General features: G+C 49.0%; 1 protein-coding gene across 3 annotated transcripts in view; it reads right to left on the bottom strand.

The window, feature by feature from the left end:
* LOC120955139 (uncharacterized) overlaps positions 1-18290 on the bottom strand; it is a 438811-nt gene that overhangs the window by 4790 nt on the left and 415731 nt on the right. For all 3 annotated transcript variants that reach the window (XM_040375674.2, XM_040375677.2, XM_049610695.1), the window contains 6 exons: positions 4239-4441; positions 3976-4154; positions 3697-3872; positions 3374-3587; positions 710-3217; positions 352-619 (listed from right to left, as the gene is read on the bottom strand). In XM_040375674.2, coding sequence (XP_040231608.2) covers positions 352-619; positions 710-3217; positions 3374-3587; positions 3697-3872; positions 3976-4154; positions 4239-4441 — 3548 coding nt within the window. The remainder of the gene's footprint in view (positions 1-351; positions 620-709; positions 3218-3373; positions 3588-3696; positions 3873-3975; positions 4155-4238; positions 4442-18290) is intronic.

Raw genomic sequence — 18290 nt, forward strand, 5'->3', positions numbered from 1 at the left:
ATCGTATGATATGAATAAAATTGTAGCAAAATATTGCATACATTTAGGCGTTCATACTTTTATCGACATTACAGGGTTTTCCAGGGGTTCTCATAGTTGTGGGACTCTTCCTTGACCCTTTCTTATTGGAAGGGAATTTCATATGATGGAATTTGGCTCTATGGTAGCCTCCTTGGAAATTGCTACTGGATTTGTACAACATGGGTGCTATAGAGTAGAATTCCCATTACATTAAGTTCATTTCATAAAATAAAGAGCCTATAAAGTGTCCGACAGCTATGAGAACTCCAGGGAAACCCAGTAAATGACAACATTCTTTTGAAATGAAATGAAACAGTCATGCTTACTCACCTTAAACATAAAATGCTGACCCTGTGCGTCCTGCGGCGAGGTGCCACTCTGGTAGCCGGGGCTGGGCGATTCGGCATTTTCCGGCACGGGCGTGATGTTGGCGTAGTTGGCCGAACAGGAGAGCAGCCCGCGCAGCTGGGACGGTGTGCCCGGCATCTTGATCGCGTCCGTCGTGCTCGCCTGCGTGAGCGACAGTATCGAGCGATCGATATTTTGATACTCTTTGCCAGAGCGTGGCCTTAGCGTCGATGTCGCCTGCCGGATGTGCCTTTACGTGCAAGGGGGGGGCGAACAAAAAAAAAATCCAGCATTATTAAGACACACTTGGAATGATGAGCATTCGCAAAACACAACCTACCTCATGCCTTCGGGCGTATCGGAGGAACTGTGACTAGAGAGGGAAAGCGTCTCGATGTAGTCGGACATGTCGGACGTGCCGCTGCTGGTGCTGCGCGAATCAATGTACGGTGCACCAGGCACACCACCGGCCATCATCGCGTCCTTCGCCTTGGGCGGACATACCGGCACCTCCGCCTCGGCCGAAGTGCTCTTCTCCGGCACGCGCACCTTCTGGAACTGGAAGGAAAGCTCGCGCAGCGGATCGAACGATTTCGAGCGGCGTGGCAGCGACGCATGGACACAGTTCTGGGCCGGCAGCACGTGCCGCTGGTGGCGCCGGGCCGACATGGCCGTCGTCAGCGGAAGCTCAAAGTCGGTAAAGTCGGTGCCGCGCTGCCGCAGCGAGCCGGTCGACACGCCGGAATCGTTCGAGCTGGAGCTGTCCCGGTTCTGCGCCTTGCACGGCACACTTTCCGACCGCCGGATGTACACGGACTGGGAGGCCTGACTCGAGGCGGGGTTCGTCGAGGCGGACAGGTCGTCCTCGGCTTCGGTGGCCGCCGCTGCCGACTTGTCGCACGCCTCCATCTCCTGGTGGACGCACGGCGAGGACGACCGCCGTAGGGCCGTCGCCGAGCCGGGTGTTGGCGTCTTGCGGAGCAGCGTTTCCGTACTGGGGGAAGCCGTCCCGCTGAGCGGGCTTTCGAGCTCGTCGCCGTCCGCGTCCAGAAAGCGGGACGACTCCGCCGACGCGGACCGTTTCCTGGGCGAGAGACGGGCCTTTTCCGCAGCGCAGGCGGGCAGCAGATCGCTACTGTCCATGAGCTGCTTGCGGGCGTACGGGCTAGCGAGGGTGGCACGCAGCATCGCACTGCCCGGGACGCGCGACTCGTCATCTATTCGCTTCCGGCTGCGGTCCACCGCCGGCCCGCACAGGCTCGGATTGCTGGCCGACTTTTCGCCAATGATGCGGCTCATGCGCTGCTTCAGCAGGTCCGATTTGGAGGGTAGCGGTGGTGCGGTTGGGGATACCGTTCCATCGCCCGGTTCGGTTGCACCGCACGCGCCGGTCGGAGCGGCCGGCGACATGGGAATATAGCCCGGGAACTTGGACTTCTTGTTGCCCGGTTCCATCATCATGTAGTTTTCTTGCTTATCGTCCGTTGACGTTGTCGCCGTCGGTTGCTCTCCACCGCCAGCACCGTCTCCGTGTCGATTCTCCGTGTCCGTGTCGGGCGTTTTCACACTCGGATGTCCACACTTGTGGCACAGGCGTGGTTCTTCCTCCTCTTCGTCCTCGTTCGATAGCCCCGCCAGACATAAGCCAGCGCGCTGCAGTACCTCCTTGGAGTTTTCGTAGTTCTCCAGCGACCGCTCAAACTCCAGATTGGCGTAGTTGGCTCCCGCTGCTGCTGCCGCTGCCGCCGCTTCCGGTTTGATTTCCACATCCTCGTAGTTGTCGTAGCAGCTGGCGGGCAGCTGCTTCGGACCGCTGGCCTGCGGCTGCGTCACGAGCGGTTCCTCGCACGCGCACGCACCCTGCTCCAGCCTTTTGCGGATCTTTTTCGTCACATCGACGGTGGCGTAGATTGCGCCGCTCGCACCGTCGCCCGCACCGCTCGCATCCATCACCGGCATCTTGCCCTCCCCGCTCAGCTTCACCTTGTTCACCTGCACGGCGGCAGTGTTTTCGATCCCGTTGCCCCGCTTGCACAGCGGCAGCGAGATCCAGTTGTCCGCCCACGACATCACCCGATGGCAGGTACAGTCCACCCCCCGGTCGGGCCCTTTCAGTGGCGGTTGTAGTGGTGGTGCGTCCGCTCCACCGGACAGGCAGCTGCAGACTGCTTTTGTAAGGGACATTGGCATGTCGTAGTTGCCGTAGTTGCCGGCACCGTCCACCGCATCCTTGCCCTCCTTCGACAGGTACTCTTGTATTTTTTTCGGCGTATCGTAGTTCTCGCCCGGCGTGCAGCCGGACGACGAGCCATCGCAGGCGACCGGCGTCTTCGGTATGTCATAGTTTTCGTACGGGCCGACGCTGTGCTGCTGCTGCTGTGGGGTCTTGCCGGTCGACATACTGATGGCGGTATGGATGGGGGCCGTTATGTGCAGTGCAATGTCTCGCGGTTTTGGCGGTCGGCCCGGAACGGACGGACAGCTGCAGGGCGACGTTGAGCGATGGTGATTGCAGGCGGGTGCACCCGGCTGCTGCTGCTGTCCGCTCGGTGCCTTCTCGTACCAGCTCGATTCACCCGGGCCGCCACCGCACGTCTGCCGGGGGATGGAGTACTCCGAGTTGTTGCTGCTGCCGTGCGAACACAGGGACATCCGGTCGAGCGCTAGCTGCGGTGCGGGCAGTTTGTGCGTTTGATTGATGTGGTTGTTGTGCTCGGTTAGCATGTGCCAGGCGGGCAGTGGGGCGACGGCCCCGGGCGTCCCGGTGACGGTGGAGCTGCGCGACATGGAAGGGGCGCCGAGCTTGGAGATGCAGCTCATGCAGCGTTCGAGATTGGCCACCGTATTCCTGTGTTTGTGCGAGACAAGGTTTATGGGGGGTTGTGAGCATTTTTCTAAGCACAAAGCTTCTTTAATCACAAACATAGTTGGTGCCGTGACCAGGATAATGCATCAAAGTTTAATGAAAACACTGGATGGGTTGGTGGGCTGCAGCAACACTTACCTTGGGAACGAGTCCAAATCGTTGATGCTGTCGTGGCACTCGGAGACGGAGGCCGTATCACCGCAGCCGTAGTTGCTGTCCAGGTCGCGCGACTCCGTCGACGGCCAGTACGAGTTCCGGCAGGTGCAGCTAGAGTTTTCGATATGCACGGTGCAGATCTCGTCGTTGTAGTTCGTCGAGCGTGATTCTGCGCCCTTGCGGGGACTGTCGAGAGCTTTGAATAGACAAAGCAAACAGATTCCATTAGCTCCGGTTGACAAGTTGGTGGGGAAAATCCACTTTACCAAAAAAAAAAGCAAACAGAAATGACTGTGCCTACTTACCTGCAATTTTCCTTGCCGTTGCCCGCTTCTTGCTTGCCAGCTTGCCCTGCGACGCCAGCTTAAACGTGTGCGTTATCTCCTCGCCCAGATCCGTCACAAAAACGTACAGGCCTTCGCCTTTCCCGCAGCTCGAGCCACCTTCGAAGCAAAACCGATTGTCCACCACACCGTACCGTCTGTTGAGTTGTCCAAGGCATTATCCAATGGCAGAAAGAGAGCAAAGCAATGGTTAGTTTTATTGTATATCCAACAAACGCACGTTTGATGTGTTTCGCTCACCTTAAGTGCTCGATTTGCCATAGCCCGGTCAACCGGGGAGGAACGCCCGTGGTCAGACAGAACCGATGATCCTGGATGTGCATCCGGGCGGGTCCGGTGGATAGTTTCGCTTTCGGTGGTGCCGATGACACCAGAACCAGGTACTGGAGATCGTCCCCAAGATTGTTGGATATCTTCACCTGCGGGTATAACAAAGCATCGAAGCACCAAAGGGGGGTGAGTATGTGATTATCATAGAAGGAACCAGCGAAACCCAAACCAACCTGCCACTGTATCAGTCTTTCGCGGGTATCGAATGCCAGCACGACTATCACGTCCTGGCAGATGATTGCTATCGTGTTGGACTCCTTGTCCAGCGTGAAACCCGACTCCACGCCGAGAAAGTGCTGCAGCGAGAGCGATGCCTTCGTTTGACCGTTTTTGTAGCGATCCTTCGAGTCCCGGTAGAGCTGCAGATGAAGGCAATCTGTGAAGCGGATGAGGAACATAGGGAGAACGAGAGAGAGCAGAAGAAGAAGAAAACAAGCATTAGTACAAACACAGTATCAGAAGGCTTGCAGCAGCTGAGAACGGGGAGAACCGGAACGGAATCAAACACTGCCGCACTAACAAAGCTGATTGCTCCGGGCCAAGGTTTGGTGCGCCACAGAGCATAAGCATCAGCACCAAAGCGAATGTGCCTACAACCACCGAAACCGCTCAGCAGCCCAGACACGTCCACTTTGCAGCTGAAAGCCGAACCTGCCCTGCAGCAGCATCGAAAGAAGATCCTTTGAGCTTTACCGGCGTGTCTACTAGCGTGGTTTTGTTCTTTCTTTGAGCCCACAATTTCCTTTCGCTCCCCTTTGCGTCAGCATATTCGAATCCCCGCAGGGGTATGTTTCCGTGTGCGTGTGTTTTGAAAGCGTGTGCTATATTCTCCAGCAGGCAGAGCTGGAGCATTCGTGCGTGGCTGCCGGTAAGTAAGAAACTTCCCGGGTAACGCACCCCGGAGGCACTGGTGAACGAAAATTGGTGTAGCTGCGGCAGACGCCACCAAGTTCTATCGCCAAAGAAACAATTTACTTCCGTCATATTCAATCAAAAATGAAAATTACTTTACACCACGCGTGACGCGAAGATCAATGGGAAAGCCAGCCAAACGAAACGTACGCCCATCTCTTCCCGGTTTTGCCGCTGAAGTTGATTGACAGACTTGGGTGATATTATAGCCCGTGTGTGGTTAAGCGGACGGTTTCCCCTCCGCACAGCCAGCTAAGCCACATTTCAATCGGCTCTCGGTAGCGAGGACCAACGCTGGCGAAGTCAGCGAAATCTGGCTCATATTTTAAGCTTAGTTGCTGATTTTAGCTTCACACCCGGCTTTCACAGACGCAATGGGCAATAGTTTCCTGTCGCTCCTTGCATCTCGGCAGTACCCATTCTAACCTTTCTTCATTACCGTGGCCCAGAGTTCAACAATGTTGTCTACATGACATTATGACCGTTTTGGTCACACATACCAGCCGCTTTAGGAACGTGTTTCATTACTCTCGTTAAGCTCTTGTTAGTGACAGAGCCAAAGGAGCAGCACGGTGGACACACGAACACACATCCACAGTGCGGGTACGGGTTGCATGGTTTGCATAGGTCATCGCCATGAAATCACACGTACGAAGTTCACTTCCGGCCACACCGCACATTCCTTCGCGTCTGTGCAGCCGTGTGCGGTGTGAAAGCTCGCCTGGAATGCTCCTGGAATGAAGAGGGACCAACCTCAGGTTCTCGGGCTGCACTGTGAGCCTCCCCGGGACCGCCCAGAGAGACGCTGTGTGCAGAGTGTTCAATTTCCATTCCACAACACACCACAATTATAATCATCATCATCGTTGTCGTCCGCCACACGTGCGAGACCGACAGACCGGCGATGAGAGGGAGAGCCTCTGAGAGTTTGGGCGATTGCGGGAATGTACCTTAAAACCGTCGGCCATTTGCAAATGTCAACCACGTCTGGCTGTGCCGGCGGAGCAAAATGGAGCCATTCAGGCAGGACAATCGCCCAGGACTCTCCCAGTGTATGGTGACGTTAAGTGTGTGTTTTATCGTACCTTCAGGCGTCGCTCGGCAGCCTCGGAGAACAAAACCCGAAGACCTTTGGGTGATCTCCCAGTGCACTGGACAGTGATTGGAGTGGCTAGTGGAAAGCCACACACACACACACACACACACGCACACAAGGCATTTTGGTGCACACATTTAGCGCACACTGGCAGAACTGGCAAATCACCCGCGGGATGTTTTTGGGATACTTTTTTTGCTGTTCTCATCCGCTGCTTAAGCGCGCGCGGTTTTGGTCCTTCGAACCGGAACGGGCTGTTGTTGTCGTCGAATTGAGCACCGAACACCGGTGAATGCTTTTGTGTCCGTCCGGCTCGTTTCGGGCGCGATCCTGGGCAACGGTTCCGGGCAACTGTTTACGCACCGTTATCAATTTGTTATCATTATCATCATTTATCATCTTCTCCGGGGGCGGTCACACCGGCCAAAGCAGCAGTGCATACTGGGGAGACTTGTTTATCCCTCCCGCACCGAACACGAACGTTGTGACCCCGGGCGGTGCTGGACCGCAAAAAAAGCATGCTCCGTAGAGCAAACGGAAATCACAGTGCGAGCTTCGAGTTTCGGGGATGAGGCCTTTTTGGGAAACCGTCGCTCAGTTTTTTTGTTCAAACTCAACTTTAAGGAAAGCTTTCGCTTTTAAAAAAACAACCTCCCCACACACACACACACACAAAACAGCAACCATGTGGCGGAAGCTCCCGCTTAGCGCATCGGAAGGACGGAGAGAAAAGCGACACAGTTCGGAGCTGTTTTTGTCGATTCCGGATTCCTTTTGGTGGTAGGAAGTTCAAACAAACTGTGGAAAGTGTTTTCTCCCGCAGGGCATTAAAAACGAGCACCTACTTGAAGCGGGACTGGCAAAAAAGTAGAAACAGCAGCAGCAGGAACCCAAACTCGATCATTGAACCCTGAAAGTGCTCACCGCGAGGGTTCGTCTTTTCGGTCGGAAGTTGTAGCAGATGTTTTTTTCGTCTTCTTCTTCTTTTTCTTGCCCTCTCCCGGAGATAATCAATTTTCCGGCCATCCGTACTCCGGCGTGTGGTTTTTGTCCGAGGGAAAGATGTTGATTTTAAGGAGTTCGAAACCGCTTGGAGGCGTTTTTCGTGTTCGTTTGCAGCACAACCGATAATAGATGTTGTTGGCGCTGGGTTTGCTTTGTGTTTACGGCGGGGGTTTCCCGTCGCTTGGTGGTGATGGGCAAAAAGTAGCAAAACTACAGGAACACGGAAGACAGATGATACTTTTGAATTACTGAGCAATGGTGCGCTTGGAGCTGAATTGGAGCTATTTTTTACATTTTAAACTCAAGCACTAAGTGTATTTTCCAGCGGTTATTAAAATACTTTTCAAATGGTAAATTAGTTTTTCCTGATAAATATTTACCGCCACAGAGTCGTCTAGTTTTGATTTCGTTCTACCTCATCCTCTCCTGTCAGCAGCACCGTCAGCAACCACAGCCACAATTCCCTTTTTTTTTAAGGATTATTTAATTTCAGCGCAAAGGAAAAACAAATTTTATTTCTCCCGTTCACCTGTCCACCACACCTAGTCCAACACCAAGTTGTGGGTTGGTTTTTCAATTTCGCTTCCTAAATGCAGCTGTCACCCATAGAAAAAAAAAACAAACTCTTTGTAGCTCATTTCCATTCCCGGAGTTGCAGATCTGCTGCTTAATATTCTTCCGCACGCGAACACCGTTGAATAACATTTCTAATTGAATGTCAGCAAAAACCACTCACAGTCGTCCAGCGCTCGCCTCTCCCCCGTCCTTTTGGCGTGACTGTGCTGCAGCTGTTGTCACAGTGATACACACACACACACACCTTGACAGCAAAACATTCACTTTGTTCCTGGGAAATGCTAATTTCTCACTAATTTCTGGTCTTTCTCCTGTACCTTCAGGGTGGAAGGGATTTTTTCCGCTCCCATTTTCCACCGTAGAGAGTGAGAACCGTAAACACAGGATCTAACTTTTTCGGACAATCGGCTTGATGACAATTACGTCGCCCGTTATGGTTTCTCCAGCCTTTTTTTTTGCTTCTAATGCAGCCCTCTTTCTCCACATTGGTCAAACGTTTATAATGAAGAACTTAACGACAGAACCCCAGTGATCCCTACACCATTGCGAAGAACGTTAAATGGCAACTCGTTCTCATTGCGTCCGGTGAGGGAGGATACACCATAAATCCAATTAAATTGATTGTAAAACTTTTACCAACTATTAGCCGTCGGGTGCTAAGCGGTACGCTTTGCTAGCTTCAACCGGAAACGGGCGGTGGACGAAGTTTCTGTTGAGGTTGACGTTGCCCTTCAGCTGGGCAAAAAACGGTGATGTCGGGGACAAGTTGCGTCTGCGGACAAACCGAAGGCGACAGAGAGAGCGAGAGCACAAATTACAAACAATAAATGCTGATGATGAAGGACGGGGCTGCGCCTTGTCCACACGAGCCGGCAAATGGATAACGCCAATCAGAGAATCAGAGAGAGCGCGTTCCGAACGGGCGGGATGAAAACGAAACGGATTACGTACATGAATTATTTATCAGGAAGTGTGATGTCGGTGTTGCCTTTTTTTCTGTCACTCTCCCGTGGGCAGAATGTGTTTGTTCTTTGTTCGATGTGCAGTCCCACTGGGGTGGACAAAAAAAACCCAGGTGACTTGGAGCTGTCTGTACTGTATGTGTACATTTTTTACTGTTTAATTTATATCCTTCGAAATTGTTTAATGCGCCTTTTAAGCGTGCATGTGACCGGATGGGGAATAAAGCTGATGGTGGTGTAGCTGAGCCGAACGGGGTTGGATTGAATGCATGACATGGTATGTGTGTGTTTTAAATTCATCACACCATTCACCGGGGCCCGGTAAATGAAGCAATTGAAAAGGTTTAAAAGGATATTTATCACGTCTAAAGTGGGCACGATTGAAGCATGTTTTTTGCCTTTTTACGTGACATAATTTGTATGATTTTTTAATTTTTGAGGCGAAATTTGGCGAAAAATCATTAATGAGGTGTGTATGAAATTAAATTTCTTTGAGAAATTATAGCACATTATTTCAGATGATAAAATTTCATACAAAATTACCTTTTTAGCCCAAGTCATGTCATAATGTATTTCGAATTGCATAACGACAGGCGATTAAACTTTGCATGCTTTGACAATTGCATACTTTTAGGCGTGCAACATTTGGATAAATAACAATTTTACGTTTTTTTTTAATTCCATTTTTGTTTTTTTAAAGGTGCATAACTAATGGCGTTGTATGCCTTGTTCTTGAATTCTAAAGTACATACACACAAGAAGTACATACTTTCCGGCTTTAAGCATACAAAATGGCTCTTATATCGAACGGAAATCTCAAAACAGCAGATTTAACATAAAATAACGAATTTAAGAAATCTCACAAAAAACTTTTGAAGACTGTCTTTAATGTTGCCTTAATGTAAAACTACCTTATACACTACCCTTCCTAAATGTTCTTCAAGCACCTTTTTCTCTATGTTCCTACAGCAGAGTCGCACTAGAATCGCAATGCACAACAGCTTAAATGCGTTTTACGTCCAATAAATCCCAACCGAATTTGGTACCGCCACCGGAAGCGCATCGAAACAGACCGAAAAAAAACCTCACCACCAACGAGAAAAAGTGCCGAATCAGCAGAGATAGAGAAAGGTAGGAAGAGTGAAAGGATACATTTTCATTAAATTTAATGGATTCGAGCGATAAAGTGAAGATTTTAAAACATCGATAAGAACCTCCAAGAAAACCTCGGCACAGGGCAAGGGGACTGAGCTTCCTGCTGCGAACGATCGTCACACATACCGGTGATTTCGCGTCTTCTCGACTCCATTCGTCAGCCAGGGTGTGCGAGTGAAACCAAGGACATAGTGCTACTCGTGCTCGCGTTGAGATGTGATGTGTTTTTAGATTAAACACGTTTTGTGGTGGCTGATCTTGTCGCAAAAGTTGGAGCGTGTGTATGTGTCGGTTTGTGTGTGCACTAGTCCTTCCCAAAACCCCGAATCAACGAATGCTTTCAAATGTTTCTTCACCTCGTTCCGAAAGACCGGTTCAGAAGGCAGCAGGATGCAGTTATCTTTCCCGTCCTGCCCTCCTGGGCCCGTAAACCCCATTTTCCCGAAGGCCAATCCTTGCACCGGTGGTACACCGTACCAAGGTAAAAAGAACACACACACGTGCACAGGTGCTTTATCCTTTTTGCGACACGGTAAAGCGCTCGGGGGAAAAAGCCGTACGTCTCGAAAATTCCCATTAAGGGGAAGCACGCAAGCCCGCCGTAGAAGCCCGTGGCTGAAGAGATAAATCGCACCCGAGAAAATAACTGATGTCGCCTTAATTATTGTGCGCAGCCGAGTTCGAGCTTTTTCCGGCAGGATGCATTTCACATTATGAGCCAAATGCCGGATGGTGGTCCCCTGCTCTTGCGGTGTGTGGTGATTATCCGGCTCGCTGCACGGGGACCACCGTCCCCGCGGTCACACACGGATGGGTGAGGAAATTAAAAGTAAAACTAATTAAATTAATTGAAACTATCAACTTGGTTGGCTGCTGCGGACGGCTTAAGACGCATCGAAAGCGTGGATGGTATGTCTTTTTTGTATTTTTGTGGTTCAAATGCTTTACGTTGCATATTCGTGTAGCTTTCACAAATTGCTCCGCGCTATGGGAGGTGATGATGGAAAATGCGGCAAAAATGTCAACTCTCGAATGATGACAAATGATCCCCAGGAATGGCTATCAGAGTGTTTTCCCATTTTTATTTTTCTTTCCTTCCACATTCCGTATGCACGGATGTGGCGGTGGGAAAGTGAAAAATAGTTTGCCGTCGAACTTCTTCGAGCAGCGGAGCAGGAATTTCCCTTCCCTTCGGCGCAAACCACATCGGTCCCGACAGAGAGCAACGGAAAGGTCCTGCGGGGCAAGTTCAAACAATTCCATTTCCTAGTGTTTCTGTGTTTGCGGAGTTTGCGGAGCTACTCGGGCGCGCTGCTGTACTCGCAGGCACAGCCCGGCTGCTGCCAGTTTCTCCCCAGCACCTCGGTCTGCCTTGCATTCGCAAACGGTAATGCAAATTTCATAGCCCTGTCTAGACGCCTCAAACTCGGCAAGCGCTCTCGGCAGGCAGTTCTCGGAGGTCCGTTTTCTTTCGGACGGAAAATTGAACGGCAAATGTTTACTCTGAAAGCAATCCTGGGCAGCAGGCTAGACTCTCGAGAGAGAGAAAATTCTTCCTACTTGTGGCAGTAGTAGTGGAAAGGAGGGGATGTATAGAGTAAACCAAAGACGCAAACCGCTCGACTGCAATCGATCGCAATCGCATGCAATCGATGATAGTTTTAAAAGAGGGAGCGCTTTCGTCGCCACACCGGAGACAGAGCGATTTGCTCGAGATTGCTTTCACCGGGAGACGACAGTGTCCTGCCTCGGTAAGATATCCATTGCCACGACAGGCGTGATTAGTTTCTGCCAACTGTTTTGTTTTGCCGTCCTGGACAGCTTTATTGTGTGTTGGTTTTTGTACCGCAATCATGGGCTCTATTATGATAGATAGATTCAATGAAACATTTGCGCACTGATTGGCAGGTGCAGCAAATTGCATTAATTGGTAATGCCGTTTGCTTGATTTAAATTTGAATGATTCATGCAGAAGGAATCATGTGCCTGATGTGTACACTTTAAGTTGAGATGAGAAAAAAAATATGAAAAAATAAAGAGATCTTATGAACACTTTGAACAATAATCGGTTTGATGACATATCTTAGAGCATAGATGCTTAAATTCAAGCAAAAAAACAGAATCATTTTCACACCAGACATTCAGGACAAATTAAAAATAAAAATGCCTAAAAGTATGCAATCTGCATTTCATAAGAGACTTCTTAATCAAACATATCGGGAACATCCGCCAATGGCCAATGCTATCACAAAAACTGAAGAAATAAATATAAATAACGCTTCAATATGCTTAAAAGAAATATTTGTAGTTCAGTTTTGGTTGCGTAATTGTTTCGGAACAGTTTCACCACACTGATAGAAATAAACTTTACTCTTCTATTTTTGGTACAACTTCTTTCCCAGATAAAGATTTTAATGATATCTCTTTCTCAAAGATAAAGGAATTGTGTTTCTACTGTAATTACAAGAAACCTGAAAGACGAGCTGTCGTTCACAAAAACAGACAGGAAAAGAAATCTTCACAGGACAGATCATTAATTTCCTTCCATTTCGTTTGATTTCCTCTTTCGCTCTCTCTACACTTTTTTTTTGTACGGGCAGAACATCTTTTGTTCTATTTCTTTGCTTTTCACCAACCAGTTTTCCCCCTTTTATGTTAAAGTGAAACCTCCCGGTCATAGAGTCAATCGAAGCCGAACTTCTCAAAGGAACCCCAAAGTATAAAGCTGAACTGAAAACGTGTACCATTAAAGTGCAAATATTTGCCATAAGGATTATCATTATACGACCGACCAGGTTTCCGACCAGATCTTCGGCCGGCAGTATTGTGTTACAGCACAAACGGCTTTGGAATGTCTTGCCGCAAAAACCGCTTGCGGCACTTGCCAAATCGGATATTGAATCATATGTCAGGCAAGAAGACACAATTGAACTCCAAAGAGCCGTGTTAAGTACAGGTCCTGACAGAAACCCCCATCGACGCCGGACGCACCCCTAGCTAGCTGCGGAAGAGTTGAACAGCTACCGGTGATTAATTTTCGCTGTCGTTCGCCGAGCCATTCCGACCGAGCCAGAACAATGAAATGTCACCGGTGGGGCAGGGTGGTGGTGGTGCCACGCCCTGAGAGCTCAAAGAAGTGCTGCCAAGGAAGTGAATCATGCCGGAATGATTGTCGTTTACCTTCGCAGCAGTACGCGCTGCGGCGTTTTTGCACGCAGGCAGAAGCTGAGAATCTTGCCGGGTTCGAACTCGCTCACACAGCATGAGAAAAACCACGCTGCACTGGAGAAATAAATTCACCGTCATTGTGCTTTATGAAAATGTCAGCCATTCTGCATAGTCATTTGTAAAATATGATTGGGAAGGAAGGCAGTCAAGGCGAACGAAGCTGCAGTTTGAGTTTCACGGGAGGATGTTAAAAAGACGTCGGTTTTTTGTTGTTGCAGAAGAATGGTCCAAAAAGACGGGCAATGTTGAAATGAGTCTTAAAACCCACATCTTTAAAAGGGAAGAAAATTATTCATTTCAGAATTGCAGACTTAGCGTGGAATACATTCTCTCCTCCAAATCCAAAAGTTAATTATATTTTTAAAGGAATTTATTTAACATTCCATACTTTTTTTATAAACTTTCACTTAGGCCTCAGGCCGGTACTGTTTAGCATCTTTCCAAAAACCATGGCACATACGAATTTAGGCTCGATGTACTCCAAACATAAAATATTCAGTTTCCAAACCACTCCTCGTAGGCTCTTTTAGCTCGTAGTCATCGTCGACGCGGAGCATATTGCTCCACAATAAGCTGCTCAATAATTTACCAGCCACCAACTCCAAAAGCCAATCTACCATGTGTCCTCTGCGTGCGCTTCGGCTGGGCTTGATTGATTCCTCAAGAATGCCCGGAAGGCTTGTTGATTGATTTCGGCCATTTTCATCGTGCCAGCTAGCTTCCTTCTGCACAAAGGCGATCGGGCCCAAGTCCGAGAAGTGATTGAAAAATGTGGTCCAATCAAGGCATAACTTATGTGTTTGCTTAACATAAAACCTTCTCCGGCGTCTGGTGCATGACCGACAAAGGGAGCCTCACCCCAGAAAAAGATGTCCACCGAAGCGTTTGATTGGAGAAGTCCCCCCGCTCACAACGGTGCCGATACTTCGACCATCGATGTCTTGCAGGTTCTTTCCTGTCCCTTGACTACCAAAATTGTGTGCTCTCCGCATGCTAGTTGCCCTGTGGGAAATTGTGTGTGTGTGTGTGTGCTTGTAGCTTCTCCGTCATGGAAAGGACCAAGTTTTGCCACACGGTCCAGAAATTATTTCCATGCAGGTTCTTTTCCCGAGCCAGAACCAGAACCAACAATGAATTATTGTACGATAATCACCGTCCATCGTCGTGCCTCACTCCGTGCAGGCGTGGGTTTCGAGAGACGCTTTCGAGAAGAACAGGGTTTACAGTGCTGGGCGGAAAATTGGCATCTCTAGTCCAAACCTCGGTGTCCCGGTGGGAAAAGAGGTCTTCTTGAGCTTGAGTGTGTGTGTGTGCGTGTGTGAGAACAGAAAACCGCTAACAATGATCCTGGCGAAATGCTTAAGTCACCTGGGTATACATATACACATGTACACTTATTTCTGTGTAACCGAGGACCTCTGTGACGCCGGAACAACTTTTGAGCAACACTGGAGGGCCTCCACATTGGAGTTAAGGGGCAAAAGGTAAGCCTTCTAATCGGTTGACTGACCAATGTTCGATGTCGTACGTGATATCCATGTAAGGTTTCCAGCACACACACTCACGCCACCGGTGGTGGTCGAGTGCTGTTCAGAGCTTTCACCGTAAATCAAATATATTTCAAGCGTTAAAACGGCTCCCCCACCGGGCCACCGCCCGCAATACAGCTCTGGACGCTCTGTGGCACTCAAAATGGAGCAAAACTAGAACGGAACACTCATGTCATGGCTGCGGTTGTGCGGTCGAACGGTACACAACATGGTCGGGTCGGACTGAGAGTGTGTCGTACGGTGATGTACAACGGTACAGCGGACAGACGGATGTAGTACCCAAGCCCAAGCCAAGCCTATTCGGTGTTCGGAACTGTCAATTTGAATCACGTTCGACTAACAACTTCAATTTTCGGTCATTTACTAGTGAGGATACGCATTTTAAACCCGAGATTCCTTGGATCTTCTAGCCCTTTTCTCCCCCCTGTCCCTAGTAGTAGAGAGTACACCAAACGAAGGATGTCGTTATTCTGCGTAAGGAAAATACGCTCTAATCTGGAAGGAATTCGCTAGGGACTAGTTGAGGATTATGAATTCAAACTGGAGCGGAGAAGGAATGTTGCTGTACGTTTAATCTGATTTTTGGGACAGTAAGGAATTTTATTTCGGATCCGGTAGGGCATTGTTAAAACCCAAAACGTAGATGTTTTTTTTAAATGTCCACTAAGGGACTTTTTCACAAAGGTTAAGTGAACCTTTTTACCCATTATAATTCTCAGCGGGATACACAAGCGCAATCATTACGTTTTAATCGTTTAGAAATGATCCATCTCTTTCAATTCCAAGTGATCAAGACAGTTTGAATCTTTAAATGTAAGCTGTATTTACTCAACCCCAGAGCAGGTAGATTCTGCAGACTTTAAAGAAGATCTCGCAACTCACTGACTCCGAGCAAACGTAATCCCTTCTTCTGAATCGATTCACTTGCCCAAACTCACCTCGGGGCCATTTAGCCATGCGGGCTCGTATTTAAGGGTTTAACAACGGTTCGTACTGTCACTGTCTGCACTCAGCAAATCCTCAAACGCTATTCCCAGCAGTTCATTACGGCCGCACGGAAATGCCCCGAGGGCGCAAAACCTGCCAACCTCTCGGTCTGTCCACATGGTTGAAAGTGAAAATGAAACACATTCGCGCTGGGCGACTCTTTTGCCACTGGTCGAGACATAGAATCAAACAGAAAGCGGGAAAAACACACACTGCATTAGGCGCAGACCTCCGTGTGGGCTGGAGATGGGAGGGTGGTCTTGTGTCCTCTCCTGTGCCCGTGTCTGCATACATAGGGGTAATTAAGCTGACGATGATGGTTTTTTTCCGTGGCACCACAGCAGGAAAGGGTAAATTAAAGCCACACCCACGATCGACCTACGGGTCGGCTCGGGGATCGTTCGGAAATGCAGCTAGCACTGGGGACACTGTACCGGGCCTGAAAGTGCACACACAACCACAGTGCTATCGATTTTTCCCGTGTCCGTGTTTCCCCGTTTTTCTTACTCGTTCTTTTTGGGAGACGTGAGGGATACAACGACACTCAGCAACAAAAAAAGCTTTAGGAAATGGATTTCTCATCATCACGGCACACACACCTCGGGGCAGTGTGAGGAGAGCAAAAAAGAAAAATACCCGCAGCATAGTGGAATGAACCTTTTTGCACCTTATGGCGACGCTATTCTCGACCCTCCAAGGTCCAAGGCCACACGGACACTAAAGTAGAAGCGAGCAAGCGAGCGAATGGCACTTGGCACCGCCGTGCAGGATGAGTAGTACCCCCTGGCTTCTTCGGCTTCGCCTACTTGTTTGATTATGTTTATTCTGCTGATCAGCGGGGTTGGGTTTGTCTGGCGCGGCAGGGCTATTGACGGTCGGAGTCGTGCCGGGAATGGCTGATAGGATAAAAGGATTAACGCCGCAGGCTAGTGGTGCCGGGAAACTTATTTATTTTGCCCCGGCTAAGAGTGTTTTCTTACATTCTAAAGAGGGCGCTGGACAAACAGGCGAAACTGGGGAGGGGAGGGGTTCTAGTTTATCTACTGGATTCGAGACAAATCGAGGCACACATGTTGTTAATATTGGACCACGCGGTATAAGTCTCTGGGTGAAGCAATGTTTTGGAAATGTTGTTTATCTCGAACATACTAAGCTTTGGATCTTGGAACGGATTTTTTTTTATACAATTTAGAAGATTGTGTGCAAAAATCCACTTGCGTGAGTCTATAACAAAATATTAACAAAGACTTTTAAATAACATTCAAACTAAAACTAAAAATGAAAATAATATTCTCAAGCTGTTGTTTGCAAATTTATGCTGCGTGAAGCCATTTAGAATTGAACGCACGCTGCTGTAAATCATTCAACAGGAAGAACCGGGCCACTCCCAGCGCGGTGAAAGCGCCTCGTTTCAGTGCCAAGAAAGTGGCCATTCTTTCTTTGGCAACTACACACACACACGCACACACAAACTGAAGAATCACACCGTAAAACCTGCCGAAATGCACTCGCGCAATAAATATTGTTTTCCGGCGTAGAGTTTTCCGTTGCGCGGCGGTTGTCCTCCCCCCCCCCCCCCCTTGAGCGAGCGCATTATCGGGGTCAGTACGCAAGCGAGCAGCAGCTGTAGCTGCTGATCGGAAATGGGGTTTTCGTGGTGGTCGGTTTCCGCAAGATTTACGTCGTAATGCGTTTTGTTCCAGCGCGAGGCCAGAACAGACAACCTCCCAGCCAAAGGCGTGGAGCGTTGCCAAAAGAGTGAAGCGAACCAATCCGTACAATTATTTCACCGAGCGGTGCAGTAAGCGTAGATACAGAGGAGTGAGTGCGTGCCCCGTTAGTCGGTCGTCTTATCCTTTTGGCCCAGGGAAAGCAAACAAATGTAAGAAGCCAAACACAGTGCACGAAAAAAACTATAGAAGCTCGGTAGCAAATCTGAAGAGCATTAGGAGTGCAAGCAGGGAATGGTGTGAACGGTAAAAAATATACTGGCAGATAGTGCCAGCACACTGGTAAGTGGTGAATTATAGACTTTCTAGCGCTTGCCTTCGCCAAGGCGGGCGCCCACTGCTGGACATGCTCCAACACAGCTAACGAACCGAAAACTGTTGAAAAGCGCTCACGAGGAGGTGGGAACATATTTTTCCAACTCCGATTTTTTTTTTGGCAGCTCCCAAATGGATATGAGTGTCGGAAAACAAAGAGCGATTGTCTGGGGCGGATTCGGGGCGGAGAGCAAACAAGAAATGTGGTGAAGTGATAGGATCCGACAAAAACAAAAAAAGGAGCAGGCAAAAGGGAACGATGGGAAAGAAAATCTTCTTGAACTGAGGATTGAAAAATCACTTTTTACTTCTATCCTTTGGTTGCGTGAGTCATTGGCCAAGCTTTTGCTCTTCCAGTTCCCAGCAAGAAATGGCTGGAACAGATTGGCAAAGTCGATAAATGCATTATCGCGTGCGAACCAAATGCAATCATTTCATTAAACACTCATCATTCTTATTGACCTTTGGTGGGGTTGGGTGTAGAAAATGCTTATGAAACACCGCTCCATGGATTGCTCTCTATGCGATGAACAGTGTTTCAGCAAAGAACTCACTCGGAAACTACTTATAGCTCGCAGGGAGTGAAATATTTTAGCAAAGAACATTGGGAAACCACTTATTGCTCGCAATGAGTGAAATATGCGATGAAAGGCTATCGGAAAAAATAATTCACCAATGATTGGTGTAGTTTAGATTGATAAAATTCGTT

This window comes from Anopheles coluzzii, chromosome 3 (genome assembly GCF_943734685.1).
Source record: "Anopheles coluzzii chromosome 3, AcolN3, whole genome shotgun sequence".
NCBI lineage: Eukaryota > Metazoa > Arthropoda > Insecta > Diptera > Culicidae > Anopheles > Anopheles coluzzii.